Source organism: Chiloscyllium plagiosum, unplaced genomic scaffold (genome assembly GCF_037043375.1).
Source record: "Chiloscyllium plagiosum isolate Xiang-an unplaced genomic scaffold, Cpla_swu_hap1 HiC_scaffold_8, whole genome shotgun sequence".
Lineage (NCBI taxonomy): Eukaryota > Metazoa > Chordata > Chondrichthyes > Orectolobiformes > Hemiscylliidae > Chiloscyllium > Chiloscyllium plagiosum.
The window spans coordinates 46,907,861-46,925,149 of record NW_028270146.1 but is presented as its reverse complement, the minus strand read 5'-3'; the positions used below and the strand labels follow the sequence as shown (position 1 = coordinate 46,925,149).

Here is a 17,289-nt window from a genome sequence, read left to right as displayed (position 1 = left end):
ATCATATCAGGCTGTTTCTCCTGCCTCAAGGAGGGTGATTATAATGGAAACTTCTGAAGCAATGCTTGATGACTTTTATTGCCAGAAATAATCACTTTCAATATATAAGAACTCAGTGAAGAATTATATAATCTATTCTAAATCTGGAAGTTCAGATGCGCATGGACAGACAATTGGCTCATCCACAATTGAGTGTGCTTGGATTTTCCCTGCCATTTCAAAAACGATGATCAACTTAATTCTTAGCAGAACTTTATCACCAACTATAAAAATGTGTCAGTATTTCTGTGCATAATGCATACACGAGCTGTCATTCAATGTATTAAAATTTAATATCTACATCATTACAACTTAAGATTGTGTGGGAACAGCATTCACAGAATTTGATCTTGACAGATTTTATGGTTATTATTCCAATTGTTATACAGTCTCTGTAAATATTTCTACAAACAGGAACAGCTTATTAGGTCCAGAAAACATAAGCTAGTCTCAAAGAATTGACTTGAATTATCCGGATTTGGTTACAACAGACATAGCAGATTTTTTAAAATAAATTATGATCTCATAAATATAATTTTAGGGGGCTATTGCAAAAAAAGGTGAGTGAACATTTGCAACTTTAACTAGAAATTAGATAATGGACTATATTTATTTATTGGAGGAAAACGAATGTGTGATCTCCTTACCTGTCAAGCAAATCACATTACCAGGAATCTTCTTCCAATAATCGCCTGCAGGATTTTTGTTAGTTATTCCATAGCGACGTGCTATATCTCCATTAGAACAACGTACCCACACTGTTCTATAGCTCACAGTTAACTGACTTGCCTGTAAACCTACAAAAATGTTCTAGTTATTGTATAGAAGTGATTGTAAAACATGGATCATACTAAATTTTCTGATGATGTTCTAGTATTTAAACAGGTCATTTACCAGTACACACTATGATTCAATGACTACTTCAACAAAGAAGAAACCTAGCTCTGGTAAGAAAATACAGGTAAACCCACTGTTGGGGGTCACTTGGGAAGCTGAAAGTATAATGAGGATCAGTACAAAGAGTAGAGGAAAATGAAACAAAAGAGATTAGCAAGATATCACCATACAACTAAGCTACCCAGCCTCTTGATCCTATTCCACTATTCAATGACATTATGGTTAATCTGATTATTCCATATTCCCACTTACCTCTAATAACCTCTCACCGTTTACTTATGAGGAATCTGTCTACTTTGGCCATAAAATTATTCATAGATCTTGTTTCCACCACCTTTTGAGGAAGAGAGCGCTAAAGCCTCATGATCCCCTGTTAAGGAAAGAATTCTCACTATCTATCTTATATGGCGAGCACATTATCTTTTGCAAATGATGGCCCCACGTTCCATATTCTCCCACGAAAAGAATCTTGCCTACATTTGCCCTGTCAGGATCTCTCTTAGAAGCTTCAATCAACTAGCCTTCTACTCTTCTGAATTTCAATTCTCCAACCTTTTCTCATAATCCACTCATCCTAGGCATTAGTCTAGTTTACTTCCTCTGTGCTATTTTCAATGTATTTGCATTGATCCAATGCTATATTTAGTATTCCGTGTTAAGATGTAATCTTACTAATGCTCTGCAAGCACAACCTCCCTACTCTTAAATTCATTTAATGAAGGAATTTATTAAACTTCCTAACATGAAGATAAGAAAGAATTGGTACAATAGTCATGTACAACAGACATTTAAAAAAAAAAGATGCAGACAATAAGCAACATAATTATGGTAGAGATACATCAGCTAACAGATGAAGTAAGCAACTTTACAGTGGAGAGCAGAAGGATGGCATAAATACCAAGAACATTTTTCAGACAGAAGATCGTTACTAAGATTGTAAAATCATCATAAACGTTTTATTTATTCTTTAACGCCAGAAATAACTGCCTTTGAGAAGTTGATGGTGAGCCATCTTTCTGCAGGCCATGTGAATAAGTACATCACTGCCCTGTTAAGGAGAGAATTCTAGCATTTTAACCAAGTACCAGAAAGATAATGGTGACATATTTCTAAATGAGGATGGTGTGCAACTTGGAAGGGGAATGTGATGGTGAGCCAAAAACTACTGCTCCTCATCTTTCTGGAAGAAGAGACCATAGGCTTGTTCAACAAACCAAGGTAAATTGCTGCACAGAGTCTTCTAGATGTTACCCAATGATGCAACTGCATGTTTGTAGTGGAGGGAGTGAATGTATAAGGTGGTGGTTGCGGTGCCTATGAAATGGGCTGCTTTGAACTGATAGTATCAAGCTTCGTGAGAGGTGTGGCAGCTGAATTTGAATACTTGAGAAAAAAATTGAGGTGAAAGAGAAGTGGCATTGTCAACAATTTGACAAATTCTCTGAACAAGTATTTAAGCATGTTGGTAAAGGTTAAAAAGTCACAACACTAGGTTATAGTCCCACAGGTTTATTCCAGATACGTGTTGAAGGAGCAGCGCTCCAAAAGCTAGTGCTTCCAAATAAACCTGTTGGACTGTAACCTGGTGTAGTGTGATTTTTAACTTTGTACACCCCAGTCCAAAACCGGCTCCTCCACATCATGGCATTTTGGAAAGTCAAATCAGGGCAGGACTTATAAACTTAATGGTAAGATTCTGGGGAGTACTGCTGAACAAACAGATCTTGGAGTGCAGGTTCATAGCTCCTTCAAAGTGGGGTTGCAGGTAGATAGGATAGTGAAGAAAGAGTTTGGTAGGTTTTCCTTTATTGGTCAGAGTATTGAGTATAGGAGTTGAGAGGTCATGTTGTAGCTGTCCGGACATTGGTTAGGCCACTTTTGGAACATTGCGTGCAACTCTGGTTTCTGTTCTATAGGAAGGATGCTGTGAAACTTGAAAGGTTTAGAGAAGATTTACAAAGATATTGCCGGGATTGGAGGGTTTGAGCTGTAGGTAGAGGCTGAATAGGCTGGGGCTGTTTTCCTTGGAGGCTGATGGGTGATCTTATAGAGCTTTATAAAATCATGAGAAGCATGGATAGGTTAAATAGATGAGGTCATTTCTCCGGGGGGGGGGGGGGGGGGGGGGGGGGGGGGGGGGAGTCCAGGACTAGAGGGCATAGGTTTAGGGTGAGAAGGGAAAGATATAAAAGGGACCTAAGGGGCTATCTTTTCATGTAGAGGGTGGTGTGTGTATGGAATGAACTGCCAGAGGAAGTGGTGGAGGCTAGTATAATTACAATGTTTAAAAGACATCTGGATAGGTATATGAATAGGAAGAGTTTAGAGGGATATAGGCCAAGTGCTGGCAAATGGGACTAGATTAATTTAGGATACCTGGTCGGCATGGACAAGTCGGGCCAAAGGGTCTGCTGCTGTGCTGTACATCTCTATGATTCTACTACATTGGACTACAAATATCATTCTACATTGGAGACAAGAATAAAATAGGAAATTGTAGGGCAGCTAACCTTATCTCTGCTAATAAATACATAAACAGAGTGAAACTATTAGACACATAGTTGGATAAAGATAAATAATGATGTCTTCTTTTACCTGGCACATGTTCCCAATCAGTGCCGACAGGCATTGCCTCTGTAATTCCAAGTCGCACATGGATGTTGCCTCGACTATCAACTGCCCAAACCATCTGGTCATTAGGGCTGGAATAAATGTTGATCAGTTGTGTTCCTAATGGCTTTAAATGAAAGAGTTTGTTGAAAATATCGCATTAAAATCTAAGGAAAATCAAAATCCTAAACTACTTTTATACCTAATTATATATAGACACAAACAGATGAATTGTTGCATAACCACTAGAATGGCATGCTACACCTTACTCAGCAAACCAGTGCATTTTTAAGGGCACAAAGCCCATGGCTACACATCACTTGGCGCATTCCCTGCTATTCAAGAGTCAGATGCCTGCCTGCATTGTGTTTTTTTTTTGGAAATCATTAGGTTGAATCAGTTAAGAGGCTGCAGCATTTTTGTTCCCACAAAAAATTTCCAAAACTCTCTCTCTTCAGTTCCAAAAGAAGGGTCATATTTGATTCAAAACATAAATTCTGTTTCTCTCCCTGAAGAAGCTGTCGATCTATTGAATTTCTTCAGCATTATCTAGTTTTATGCAAAAATATTTATTTGTTCAGGAAGAGAATAATCGGAATGTGTCACAATAAATGAAGTGTGACAGAAAATGATCCCGAAGTGCATTTGTTTAATGATAAGTTGCAAATGAATATAAAAAGTACATACTCTCTCATTCTTACTCAGTCTTTAGAGGAATATCAGAGAACACACTGCTTTCTGATATACAACACAGAATGCTTTATCAGGGACACTGACAATGATGACTGCACTAAAATATCATTCAACTTCTTCAAGAGCTTCACTTCTCCCTGCTCTTTAAGTTGCATTCTGCACATGGACACGCATAGAGCTCCTTTCTGGAAGGCACACTCCAGTCACAGGCAGACAGGAGGATAAGTAGCGTTTCTTTTTTTGCTGAAACTTGACTACATTGTAAATGTACTGCCGGTAGCATCATGACAGAGTTGCAGGTTTTACGGCATTTACAATATATCTTATTGCAGCCTTTACTGTAGTTCATGATAATATTATCATAACTGGTACTCTGCAAGAAAACGTGCTTCTTAAATGCATAAGTTTCTTATACATCATTCCATATCTTACTATTTTTGCTCAAGAATTAGTAGACCTGCACTGATACACAGGTCATCAGCAAATGTAGCAACCATAAAGATATGTAGGAAAGTAAGTTGTGAAGAAATCATAGGAGACTACATAAGGATATAGATAGTGGACAATGATCGGAAAATGTGTACTTATTTGCTTTGGCAGGTAGAATAAATAGTAAGCATATTAACTAAATAGTGAAAGATTGCAGAACTCTGAGATGCAGAATGATGAGACTGTCATGGTGTTTGACACACAAAAGCTTAGTATGCAAGTACAGCAAGTAATTAGGAAAGCTAATGAAGGGCTGAATCAGCTAGGTTTTTATATACTGGAGTTTAGAAAAAGAAAACACAAGATCTTGAGAAATCTTGACCAGGTAGACATGGAAAAGATATGTTTCTTGGAGGGCAATTTAAAATTAGGGGTGGCCCATTTAAGACAGATCTGAGCAGAATTTATTTCTCAAAGATTTGAGCGTTTTTGGAACTCCTTTCATGAAAAAGTAATGGAAGCATAGTCTTTAATTACATTTAAGGCAGCATTAGATAGATCTTTGATAAGCAAGAGGGTGAAATGTCACTGAGGAGAAGTGAGATTATGAAGTAATCAGCTAAAATCTTATTAAATGCCAGAGTAGGTTTAAGGGGTCAACTCCTGCTCTTAATTCATATATTCATATGTTATTGATAAGTGGCAACATCTCTTTTACAAGCTCAGTTTAATATTTCTTCCAAATGACTGCATCTTTAATAGTACAGAATCTTTCACCATCATACTGAAGATTCAGTTGATCTTTTGTATCCTGATCCTGGTGAGGGCTGGAACTGTCAGAGAGATTATAAAAGCAAATGAGATGGAAGTCAAACAAAACAGAAATTCAGGGAACTTAAGAGTATATACTTATGTAGCACGCTATCATGTCAGTAATAAAATCTAGTCCTGACATTACAGTTCCACTACGATATTAGAAGATAATTAAACAGCGTTTGTGATAGGTCAAACCTTAAGAAGGCTCGTACAAAAGATAATTAAATACTAAAAATTAAAATACTTTTCAAATTAGTTTGAAATCCTACATACAGTAATCAGACTTAGGGCAAACCTAAGCCAAAGAAAGAATTGTAGGATGGCATTTATTTATTTATTTTGCAGGAACGGATATTTCATATCAAAATGATGTGCTGTTCTGTATCTCAAAACAGTCATGGTCAATAATGCAAAGCAGTATTCCATTTCATGGTTCAAAATAGCACCAAGTATTTAATAATAAATGCAGTTCATCTAATGTAGTTCAGGAAAAGGTTATCAAGCATGCACACACATTCTTCATAGTTTTATTGTTTTTATACTCTATGCTTTATTTAAAGAAAAGTCAAATTAAGGAAAACCAGCATGTTCCACTCTTGCCTTGCTGTGACTATTAATTTCATCCTGGTTTGTCATTTCTAAAAGTCTTCCAACCAAGATGATAAAGTGATTGACTTGTAGTTACTGTATTTATTCACATACTCTTTTTAAAAAAAAAAATAGATATACAATGCTCTGGCACCAACCATGTTGAAAGAGGGTTGGAAAATTAGGGCCAACATGCCTGCAATTTCCATCCTCAAAATCCTGAGTGCTCGCACAAACTTCAGATGCGCCAATCAGATCGTGATGACTTATTTAAGTGTAGCCAGGCTTTTTAGTGATGTCTTTCAAATAAGATGTTAAATCAAAGTCCTGTCTGTCCTCTCAGGTTGTAGTAAAAGATCCCAAAGCACTATTATTTGAAGAAAAGCAGGAGAGTGAGTTCTTGTGCTCCAAACAATGATATTCCTCAATTAACACCACAAGAACAGATCATTGGACTATTATCACATTGCAATTTGCGGGAGCTTGCTGTGCACAAAGTGGGTACCATATTTACTATGTTACAACAGCAATTGCATGTTCAAAGTGCTTCAATGCCTGTAAAGCATTGAGGAGGGTTTGATGGTTCTGAAAGGCGCTATATAATTGCATGATTCATTGTTTTTGTTTTGTTTCATTTGGGCTTCATAATCTTTTAGCCCATCAAATATCTTAATTACCTTTTCTCTCATTATGACTTTAACTTCTTTGATAAAGAGATGTGCAAAGTACTAATTATTACCTTAACCATGTTTCTGCCTCCACATTTAGGTCTCTTTTCCGATCCCTCATTGGCTTGAACTACCATACATGGTTGTAGAAGACTTTTGAATTTCCTTTCATGAAAGTTGTAGTTTTCATATTTTGTCTTTGTTCCCCACACCCCACCACCAACACTTCCACTCCTTCCCCACCACTTTCCACACAAATCTTCTATAATCAGCTTGGTTTTATTTTGTTTTATTAATCTGACATTTATCATATACCTCACAGTCCCTTATTTTCTTCCACCTAGAGAATCTAAGGTTTACCCTCTTTTCGAACTCCAGGTTACTGATGCTAACCTCCTCCATTGTGGGTATGACCCTCCAATATGCTAGCACCACCTCCTCTTTAAAGGAACACCTCAGTTCAATTAACTATTTCATGCCAATCTTTAATTCAAATTTACCCAGGATAGATCTGCTCTCCACCCACTAAAACTGATCCTCTTCCAATTAAATGTTTTTACTTTAGATTACTCTTTGTTCTTTTCTATTGCTAACCTAAACACTATGATATATGATCAGAGAAGGTGAAAGCTTAGTGATAATATTGCTGGATTGTTAACCCAGAGACCCAAGTAATGTTCAGATGGCGGAATTTGAATTCAATAAAAAAAAATCTGGAATTAAGAGTCCACTGATGACCATGAAACCACTGCCATATGTCAGGAAAAACTCATCTGGGTCACTCCTGTCCTTCAAGGAAAATGCTGTCCTTGCCTGGTCTGGCCAACAGGTGACTCTAGGCCTATATGTCATGGAGACAGAGTCACACACCATGGATACAGACCCTTTGTCTAACCAGTCCTTGCCGACCATAATCCTGTTAGAATTCTTTAAAGAGGTAACAAGAGGTTAGACCAGGGAAAACCAGTGGATGTTATCTACCTAGACTTCCAAAAAGTCTTTGATAAGGTGCCTCATGGGAGGCTGCTGAGTAAGGTGAGAGCCCATGGTGTTCGAGGTGAGCTACTGGCATGGATTGAGGATTGGCTGTCTGACAGAAGGCACAGAGTTGGAATAAAAGGTTTTTTTCAGAATGGCAGCTAGTGATAAGTGGTGTCCCACAGGGTTCAGTGTTGGGGCCGCAGCTATTCACTTTATATATTAATGATCTGGATGAAAGGACTGGGGGCATTCTGCCGAAGTTCGCCAAGAATACGAAGGTAGGCGGACAGGCAGGTAGTTCTGAGGAGGAGGGGAGGCTGCAAAAAGATGTAGACAGTTTAGGAGAGTGGTTCAAGAAGTGGCATTGAAATTCAATGTGAGCAAATGCAAAGTTTTGCACTTTGGAAAAAAGAATACAGGGACAGACTATTTTCTAAATGGTGAGAAAATTCATAAAGCCAAAGTACAAAGGGATCTGGGACTGCTAGTCTAGGATTCTCTAAAGGTTGATTTGCAGGTTGAGTCTGTGGTTAAGAAAGCAAATGTAATGGTGTTATTTATTTCAAGAGAGTTGGAATGTAAAAACAGCAACGTGTTATTGAGAATTTACAAAGCTCTGGTTAGGCCCAATTTAGAATACTGTGTCCAGTTTTAGGCCCCATACCTCAGGAAGGACATACTGGCACTGGAGTGTGTCCAGCTGAGATTCACATGGATGATCCCTGGAATGGCAGGCCAAACATACGATGAATGGCTGAGGATCCTGGGATTGTATTCATTAGAGTTTAGAAGGTTGAGGGGAGATCTAATAGAAACTTACAAGATAACGCATGGCTTAGAAAGGGTGGATGCTGGTAATTTGTTTCCGTCAGGCAGGGATACTAGGACCTGTGGGCACAGCCTTAGAATTAAAGGGGGTCAATTTAAAACGAAAATGAGGAGATAATTCTTCAGCCAGACAGTGGTAGGCCTGTGGAATTCATTGCCGTGGAACATAGCGGAGGCTGGGACGTTAAATATCTTCAAGGCAGAGACTGATAAATTCTTAATCTTGCAAGGAATTAAGGGCTACGGGGAGAGTGTGGGTACGTGGCATTGAAATGCCCATCAGCCATGATTGAATGGCAGAGTGGACTCGATGGGCCAAATGGCGTTACTTCCACTCCTATGTCTTATGATCTAAAAACTAAGGTAGTTCCACCTGCCTGTGCTTAGCCCATATCTCTACAAACATTTTCTATTCATAAACTGATCTTAAATGTCTTTTAAACATTGTAACTGTAGCCGTATCCACCACCTCCTCTGGAAGTTCATTCCATACATGAACCACTCTATGTCAAAAAATGGCCTCTCATGTCTTTTTTAAATTTTTCTCCTTTCACCTTAGAAATATTCCCCCTACACTTTAAATCCCCCACCGTAGGGAAAAGACACCTGCCATTCTTTCACCTTATCTATACCCCTTATTACTTTATAAACCTCAACATCCTGGTAAATCTCATCTGAACCCTCTCCAGCTTAATAATATCCTTCCAATAACATGGAGACCAGAACAGCACACAGTACTCCAGAAAAGGCCTCACCAATGTTCTGTGCAACTTCAAATATAAGAGTCCAAACTCCTATATTCAATGGTCTGAGCAATGAAGGCAAACATGCTAAATGTCTTCTTCACCTCCTTATCTATATGTCGTTGATTCTTAACTGCCCTCTGGGCACTTAGGGATGGACAATAAATGCTGGCCTAGCTAGTGACACCCTCATCCCATTAATGAATTTTTAAAAAAATCACTTCCCTGAATAATCCCATACTAACCTCTCATCCACTTCATTCCCCAAATTAGACCCAGCATTGTTTTTGGAAATAAGCTAATCAAGAAACATCTTGTCTATACATATTAGAAAATGTCTGTTCCTCTTCTTTATGCTACAAATCTACTTCTTGGTCTACAGAAATAAACCCTCTGAATTTGGTTCAATCTTTCATACGTACAGAGTGTAAGAATAAATGGGCCATTCTCAGGTTGCCAGACTGTCAGCAAAGGGGTAACACAAGGATTTTTCTTTGGTCCCAGCTGTTCATAATCTCTATCAATGATGTGGATGTGGTACCTAGTGCAATATTTCTAAGTTGGTAGAACTTGTTGGGAATACGTACTATGAGAATAATGCAAAGAGGCTTTAAGGGGATTTTGATAGGCTACATGAGTGGGCAAGAACATAGACAAGCTGAGTTGTCTACTCCTGTTCCTAATGTTTTTAACATAGCAGATTGAATATAATGCATATAAATGTGGTGTTATCCACTTTGCTAGGAGGAATAGAGGTGCAGAGTATTTCATAAAATGGTGAGAGATTAGCTGTCCTTATTTATTAGTCACTAAATTAGCTTGCAGGTGGATCTAGGACCAGAAGACACAATCGCAGAATAACAGGCAAACCATTTAATATTTCGGGTTGAGACTAGAAGGAATTTCTTCACTTAGATGGGAGTGAATCTATGGAATTCTCTACCCCATGGGCTGTAGAAGCTGTCACTGAGTATGTTCAACAGAAATTAAGAGATTTCTAGTAGCTAATAATATCAAGGAATGTGAGGATAACCTGGAAAAATAGTGCCAAGAGAGCACACATGAAAGTCTAAATGGTTTATTCCTGCACAGATATTATGTGAAGAACACAGATGATGAAATGATGCAAAGATTGTTGATACTGTAACCAATGTAGATGGATGCAATAAGAAATATTTATGCATTAAATATCATAAATAAATTTAGGGCAAACCTGTGACAAATACATTTCAATGCAAGTAAATGTGATATAAAAAGTGTAGAATTGATGAAAAGTTAGAAGCAGTAAAGGTTCTAGAAGACATGGGAGTCTAGGTACATAGACTGTTAACTTATTATGAACCGCTGAACAAAAAAAATACATAAACAGTCGCTTTTGTAACTCGAGAACTAGCCTACAAGGAGGCAGGAGTCATATTTCAGCTATATATAGTTAGACCAACATTGCAGTACTGTTGCAGTCCTGGGCCACCACAAGTTAGTAAGTCTGTCGTGACCTTAGAGGATGTGCACTATAGACTTACCAGAAAGATCCGTGAACTCCAAGGGTTTAATTACAAGGAGAGTTTATGCAAACTGAAGTTGTCTACCCAACCATTTAGAAAGGCAAGGTTTGCTCGGATCTCAATTTGTAGCTTTAACAGGTTGGCATTTCATTTTAAATATGTCTGGTGCTGCTCTTGGCATGCTCTCCTGCATTTCTCAATCAACTCGTATTGATCCTCTACTTGAAAGTATTAGTCGAGTTGGGCCATTGAGGTGACCAATGTGTTTGAATATTATTCTTCTGCTACTAACAGTCCACAGTGCCTCATGATTGTTCAGTTTTGAACTGATAGATTCAGAACAGATCTATCCCATTTAGCATGATGGTGATTGTGCCATTTGAGATGCTAGAGATTTTCCTTATGCCTGAAGATGGGGCTTTGTTTTACCAAGGACTAGGTAGTGGTTACTCTTATCAATACTGTCTTGGTCAGATACACCTGGTAGATTGGTGGGAGAGGTCAAGTAGGCTTTTCCTTCATACTAAAGGATAGGAGCACATTTCCAAGTATATCTTGGAGGGGATCTTGCAGATGGTGGTGTTCCCATATCAACTGCCCTTATACTTCTGGATTGAAGTGGTCATGGATTTAGAAGACGTTGTCTGAGAAACCTTGGTGAAATTCTATCGTGCATCTTGTAGATGGTCTACCTCTACATGTGTCGATGGTGGAGCGAACGAATGTGATGCTAATCAAGCAGGCTGTTCTGTCTTTGATGGTGTCAAGCCAAGTGATATTGCAGCCGCATTCATCCAAGAAAGCAGGCAATATTCCATCATAGTTCTGACTTGCAACTTGGGGATAGATTAGATTAGATTAGATTCTCTACAGTGTGGAAATAGGCCCTTCAGCCCAACAAGTCCACACCGACCCTCCGAAGAGCAACCCACCCAGACCCATTCCCCTACATTTACCCCTGACTAATGCACCTAACACTATGGGCAATTTAGCATGGGCAATTTAGCATGACCAATTCACCTAACCTGCACATCTTTGGACTGTGGGAGGAAACCGGAGCACCCGGAGGAAACCCACGCAGACACGGGGAGAATGTGCAAACTCCACACAGTCAGCCGAGGCTGGAATTGAACCTGGGACCTTGGTGCAGTGAGGCAGCAGTGCTAACCACTGAACCACCGTGCCGCCCAGGTGTTTGGGAGTCAAGAGGTGAGTTACTTATTGCAGGACCTCTGGCTCAGACCAGCTTTTGTAACCACAATATTTATATCACTGATTCAATTTAGTTCCTGCTCAACAGCAGCACCCAAGATGTTGGTAAGGAGGGATTTGGTGGTTCTAATACCATTGAATGTCAAGGGAAAATGGTTAGATTCTGTCTTGTTGGAGATAGTCATTGCCTGGCACTTGTGTGCCATGTTATTTGCCACTTGACAGTCTAAACTTGGACAATTTTCCATATATTGGATTGATGCCAGTGTTGTAGCTGTACTGGAACAGCAGGCTGGGTGCAGGAAACTATGCAACACAAATTTTCAGGATATGGATGCAACAGGATCTGTGGAGTCACAATATGAATACAGAACTTTATCTCCACAAGAACTATGCAGAAATTATTCTTAACATATTGTCATGGTCAGGTGTATTTACAGCTGGCAGATTGGTGAGGATGAGCTTAAGTATGTTTTTCCCTCTTAATCCCTCATCACCTTCTGTGAGCCCACTATGTCATTGTCGAGCAATAGCGTCCTTTAGTATGTTATCAGCTTGATCAGCAGTAGCGCTATTCTTAATCAGTTCTTGCCTTTCCAAATATATGTACATCCTGTCCTTCAAGACTTCCTCCAACAACTTGCCCACCACCGATGTCTATAGTTCCTGGCTTGTCCTTACCACCTTTCTTAAACAGTGGCAACACGTTAGCCAATCTCCAGTCTTCTGGCACCTCACCTGTGACTATCAATGATACAAGTATTTCAGTAAGAGGCCCAGCAATCACTTCCCTATCTTCCCACAGAGCTCTAGGGTACACCTGATCAGGTCCTGGGGATTTATCCACTTTTATGCATTTCAAGACATCCAGCACTTCCTCCTCTGTAATATGGACATTTTTCAAGATGTCACCATCTATTTCCCTACAGACTATATCTTCCATGTCCTTTTCCACAGTAAATACTGATGCAAACTACTCGTTTAGTATCTGCCCATTTCCTACAGCTCCACACAAAGGCCGCCTTGCTGATCTTGGAGGGGCCCTATTCTCTCCCTAGTTACCCTTTTGTTCTTAACATATTTGTAAAAAACTTTGGATTCTCCTTAACCTTATTTGCCAAAGCTATCTCATGTCCCCTTTTTGCCTCCTGATTTCCCTCTTAAGTATACTCCTACTATCTTTATACTCTTCTAAGAATTCACTCGATCTATCCTGACATATGCTTCCTTCTTTTTCTTTACCAAACCCTCAATTTCTTTAGTCATCAAGCATTGCCTATATCTACCAGCCTTTCCTTTCACCCTAACAGGAATATACTTTCTCTGGACTCTCGTTATCTCATTTCTGAAGGTTTCCCATTTTCCAGCCCGTCCCTTTACCTGCAAACATTTGCCCCCAATCAGCTTTTGAAAGATCTTACCTAACACCGTCAAAATTGGCCTTTCTCCAATTTAGAACTTCAATTTTTAGGTCTGGTCTTTCCTTTTCCATCACTATTTTAAAACTTCTGTTAGATTGTTGCTTCACTAGTTTATGGGACAGCTCTCTCAATGTTGGTACAAATCCTCAGGTGTTAGTGAGGAGGAATTTGCAGGTCAGCTAGGTGGGGTTGCCATTATCTTTTCTGTGTCCAAGTTAAAGTCTGGTTTTATTCTAATTTGACTTCTTTGCAGTGGCTAACTTGGCCATTTCAGAGGACGTTAAGGATCAACTGTATTGCTGTGGGTCTGGAGTTACATCTAGGCATATAAGAGCAAACTACCCCTCTTTTACAACTACAGACCACCAAGGAAAGTCTAACTATTTTGCAATGACTTGCGCACCAGAAAATAATTCATGGGCTTTCAGGGTGGGTCAGAATGGGAGATGCTGCTTTAATCTAAGTATTGTTCTAAACACAGTGAAACAAAGTTACAGGATCAGAATGAATACAAACAACCAATAAAATAGTCACATCTAGTCTTTTGGTAACTTGGTTATACTTCCCTTAGCATTGCATTATTTAGTTGATGCATTAGCATGTGCCAAGAAAGATCCGAAATCTGAACATGTAATGAAGTTGCACGGTTTCAAATCACAAACAAACCACCATGGCCATAAGGAATGTGGACTACATTCAAGTAGCATCAGCTTAGCAAAATATTTGACTTGTGTTGTTTTGTTTAGTTCTAAGCCCATGTAAACCGTTGAGGCCTTAGGATGAAGGGAATTTGATTATTTAACTTGTCATATTTCCTTTTTTGCTTCTCGGACAATTTTTTTCTTGTCTCCAGTGTAATGCTTGATTTTGTTTTCCAAAAGAAATAAATCATAGTGTGCTAAAACCAGGATTAATTGGGACTGTGAACTGATGGCTCATTCAGTACAACAGATTTTCTACAGATAAGAAACTGCCATAAATGTAATAAAATCTCAGTGAAGAGAATTTTCCTAACAAAAACATCGATACTCCCTTTGAAAACTTGCTGTCACATGCTGACTGTTACACATTTACACAATAATTACCTTCAATAGAAGAATTCCAGCTTACGTAGGTGGAAAAAGTGTTCTAAAAGCTAAAAATCACACAACACTAGGTTATAGTCCAACAGGTTTAATTGGAAGCACACTAGCCTTCGGAGCGACGCTCCTTCATCAGGAGATAGTCCTGATGATAGTCACCTGATGAAGGACTATCACCTGATGAAGGAGCGTCGCTCCGAAACCTAGTGTGCTTCCAATTAAACCTGTTGGACTATAACCTGTTGTGATTTTTAACTTTGTACATCCCAGTCCAACACCGGCATCTCCAAATCATGTTCTAAAAGCAACGTGCTACTAAATATGCCTTGTGGACGAAAGGCCTTCAAAATGTGTGTGACTAGAATGCATGGATTATTTTCCGTGGAGCACTCAAATAGCCAAGAAGTTTGCAGTTTTATTGAATTACTTTTAGTTATTTTTATCGCAGAGACGGAGTTCACTCATTTGCTGCAAGACTTACTTATCTTGACTTAAAAACATTTTGATATTTATCAATGTTGCAAATAAACAAACTTCTATTTATTTCAATCATAAATACTACTTCTGAAGTTCCCTATTGACAAATCCACTCAAATCAATTCCTGACATTTGAATTTGAGATTTTTTTTTAAATTATGAAAGGATGATTACAGCCTGACTATTTTACTATGTAAAAGTTGTCCATAAAATACTGAATTAACTAGAATAAATGAACCCTGGATGAATATAGATCAAGTCTTACTGTACAGCATTCTTAAGTTAGGAGCAATTGTTCGATCCTAATGGCACTCCTAAGCACTCTACATATTAGATAACATCTAGACGGTCCTGTTGATGCATGTAAGGACTCTACATGTCCACTCATAGACATACCTTGTTACAAGACCCCAAAATATTTCCTAGGTGACACAAAACTTCACACAGATCTAAAGTCCAAGAGCTTCATGAAAAACGTCTAGCTTTACAATTCATCACTTGAGATAATCAACAATATGGTAAATTTTTAAAAACCACTCGAAAGTTGAGTTTTGAACTGAAAGAAAAACCTAATGAAAATTATCATACACAATGCATGCTTAGATAATGCAAGGGGCCAGTTTTCTCAACCTACTTTCAGAATGGCACTTTTAATCTTACAAAGGTCATTTACAAAGCAAATGCTTAGTTAGTCTGCCAGATCATAGTTGTCAATATCACCTCTGACTACAATGCTGAAGATTACGTGCTGGAAGGTAATTTTAGGTACAACAAAATTAAAATCATAATTACAGACTGGAGATTGTTTCTTCGCAAAGGCCTGATGCAAGGAATGAACAAGTAATCTGGCATATCCAAGTTATGGTGTCACATTAATCTGATGTTATCTGGATGGTTATGAATAGGACTTTGTAAGGTAATTGGCACAAGAGCATTGAACTCTTCCAATATGTCAGACAAATGATGAATTTAATTTGGAAATTGTATATGAGCACAATAATGTTTTTGACAGTGAAGTTGCATCTTCAGTTTCTGGTTCAGCTTGTATTACTTTGGTTATATGGGCAGCTATGTCTAAAATAGGAATGTGCATTTCTAAGGGTGGGGAGATCACATATGTTAAGATTGTACAGCTTCCCCAGTCAAAAAGATTAATTAAATGTGAAATTTAAGGTAGTTAGTTCAAATATGGTTACCAGGGCATAAGACAAACTTAGCTAGAAGCAGGGAATCTAGCACTAATAGAGGTTCATACCTATAATGTCTCAGAAGGCTAATACCACTCAACCACATCAGCTCATAAAGACCAGGTCACAGAAGCTCTGCTAACATTGCTAACTACTAACACATAGGGTTTAATCTATTTAATATTCTGGTTATCTAGTGCTGTTATCAATTCTTCAATCTAATATTAATTTCACCAATTTATATTCACCTTAAAACTCAACTGCAGATTGTCCATCAGTTAATAGTTAAAGCCGAATCACTGCAACCAAACCTTCGGAACCTAATTATTTTCCTAATCAATGTTTACATTAACAACAGCTATGATTCTAACTTTAGTTCCTGAATATTGGCTGACTTCAATAAATTACCAAGAAATAATTAATTTTATTTGTTTAAGAGTCTGTATGGAACATGAAAGGAAGTTGGGAAGCATTAATGTTAATATTGCCTGAAATGTTGATACAAATAATTTAGGAACTCAAATTTGGATATTAATGGTTGTAAACAGCTGCTCACAAGGAGTTTAACTAATTAGTCTAGTACCTTTGATAAATATTATCAGAAGATCAATATTCTTAAAGACTCTTCAAACAAGAAAATCAGCTCTGAGTGGGTTTTGGTCACTTCTCATTCTTTAGTGTTTTTCTGTTTTGGAGCAGTAGAAATGCCAGGATGAGACAGAGTGGGATAAATTTGGTATAAATATAGAAACTAACCTCATGTCCACTGATATTGTGCTAAGGCAGTGGGCCAGAAATAGTACCCATGAATAATTGCAACGGAAACCATGCAAGATTAACCATACATCAGCTCTCACTATCTTCTCATTGTCGTTTTCTTAACGCAAAATCTCCTCAAATCCAGAGAAGCACAGGTTATTCAACTTTTCAAGCCTGCTCTGCCATTCGATCTGATGATCCAAATCACTACTACATCTAACACCTTCTTGAAAACATTCAAATTTTAGACCTCTAGAGAATTCTGTGGCAGAGAATTCCACAGACTTATCATTCATTGGGAGAAGAATGTTCTCCTCATCTAAGTCCGAAATGGCCCACCACATATTTTTAGAC

At 38.3% G+C, this 17,289-nt stretch overlaps 1 protein-coding gene across 6 annotated transcripts in view; it reads right to left on the bottom strand.

Annotated features, from left to right (window-relative positions):
- The window catches only part of tecpr2 (tectonin beta-propeller repeat containing 2), a 114,676-nt gene that overhangs the window by 8,953 nt on the left and 88,434 nt on the right, over window positions 1-17,289 (bottom strand). For 5 of the 6 annotated variants that reach the window (XM_043697447.2, XM_087989782.1, XM_087989784.1 and 2 more), the window contains 2 exons: window positions 3,532-3,673; window positions 687-836 (listed from right to left, as the gene is read on the bottom strand). In XM_043697447.2, coding sequence (XP_043553382.2) covers window positions 687-836; window positions 3,532-3,673 — 292 coding nt within the window. The other variant, XM_087989785.1, reaches the window with a different exon arrangement.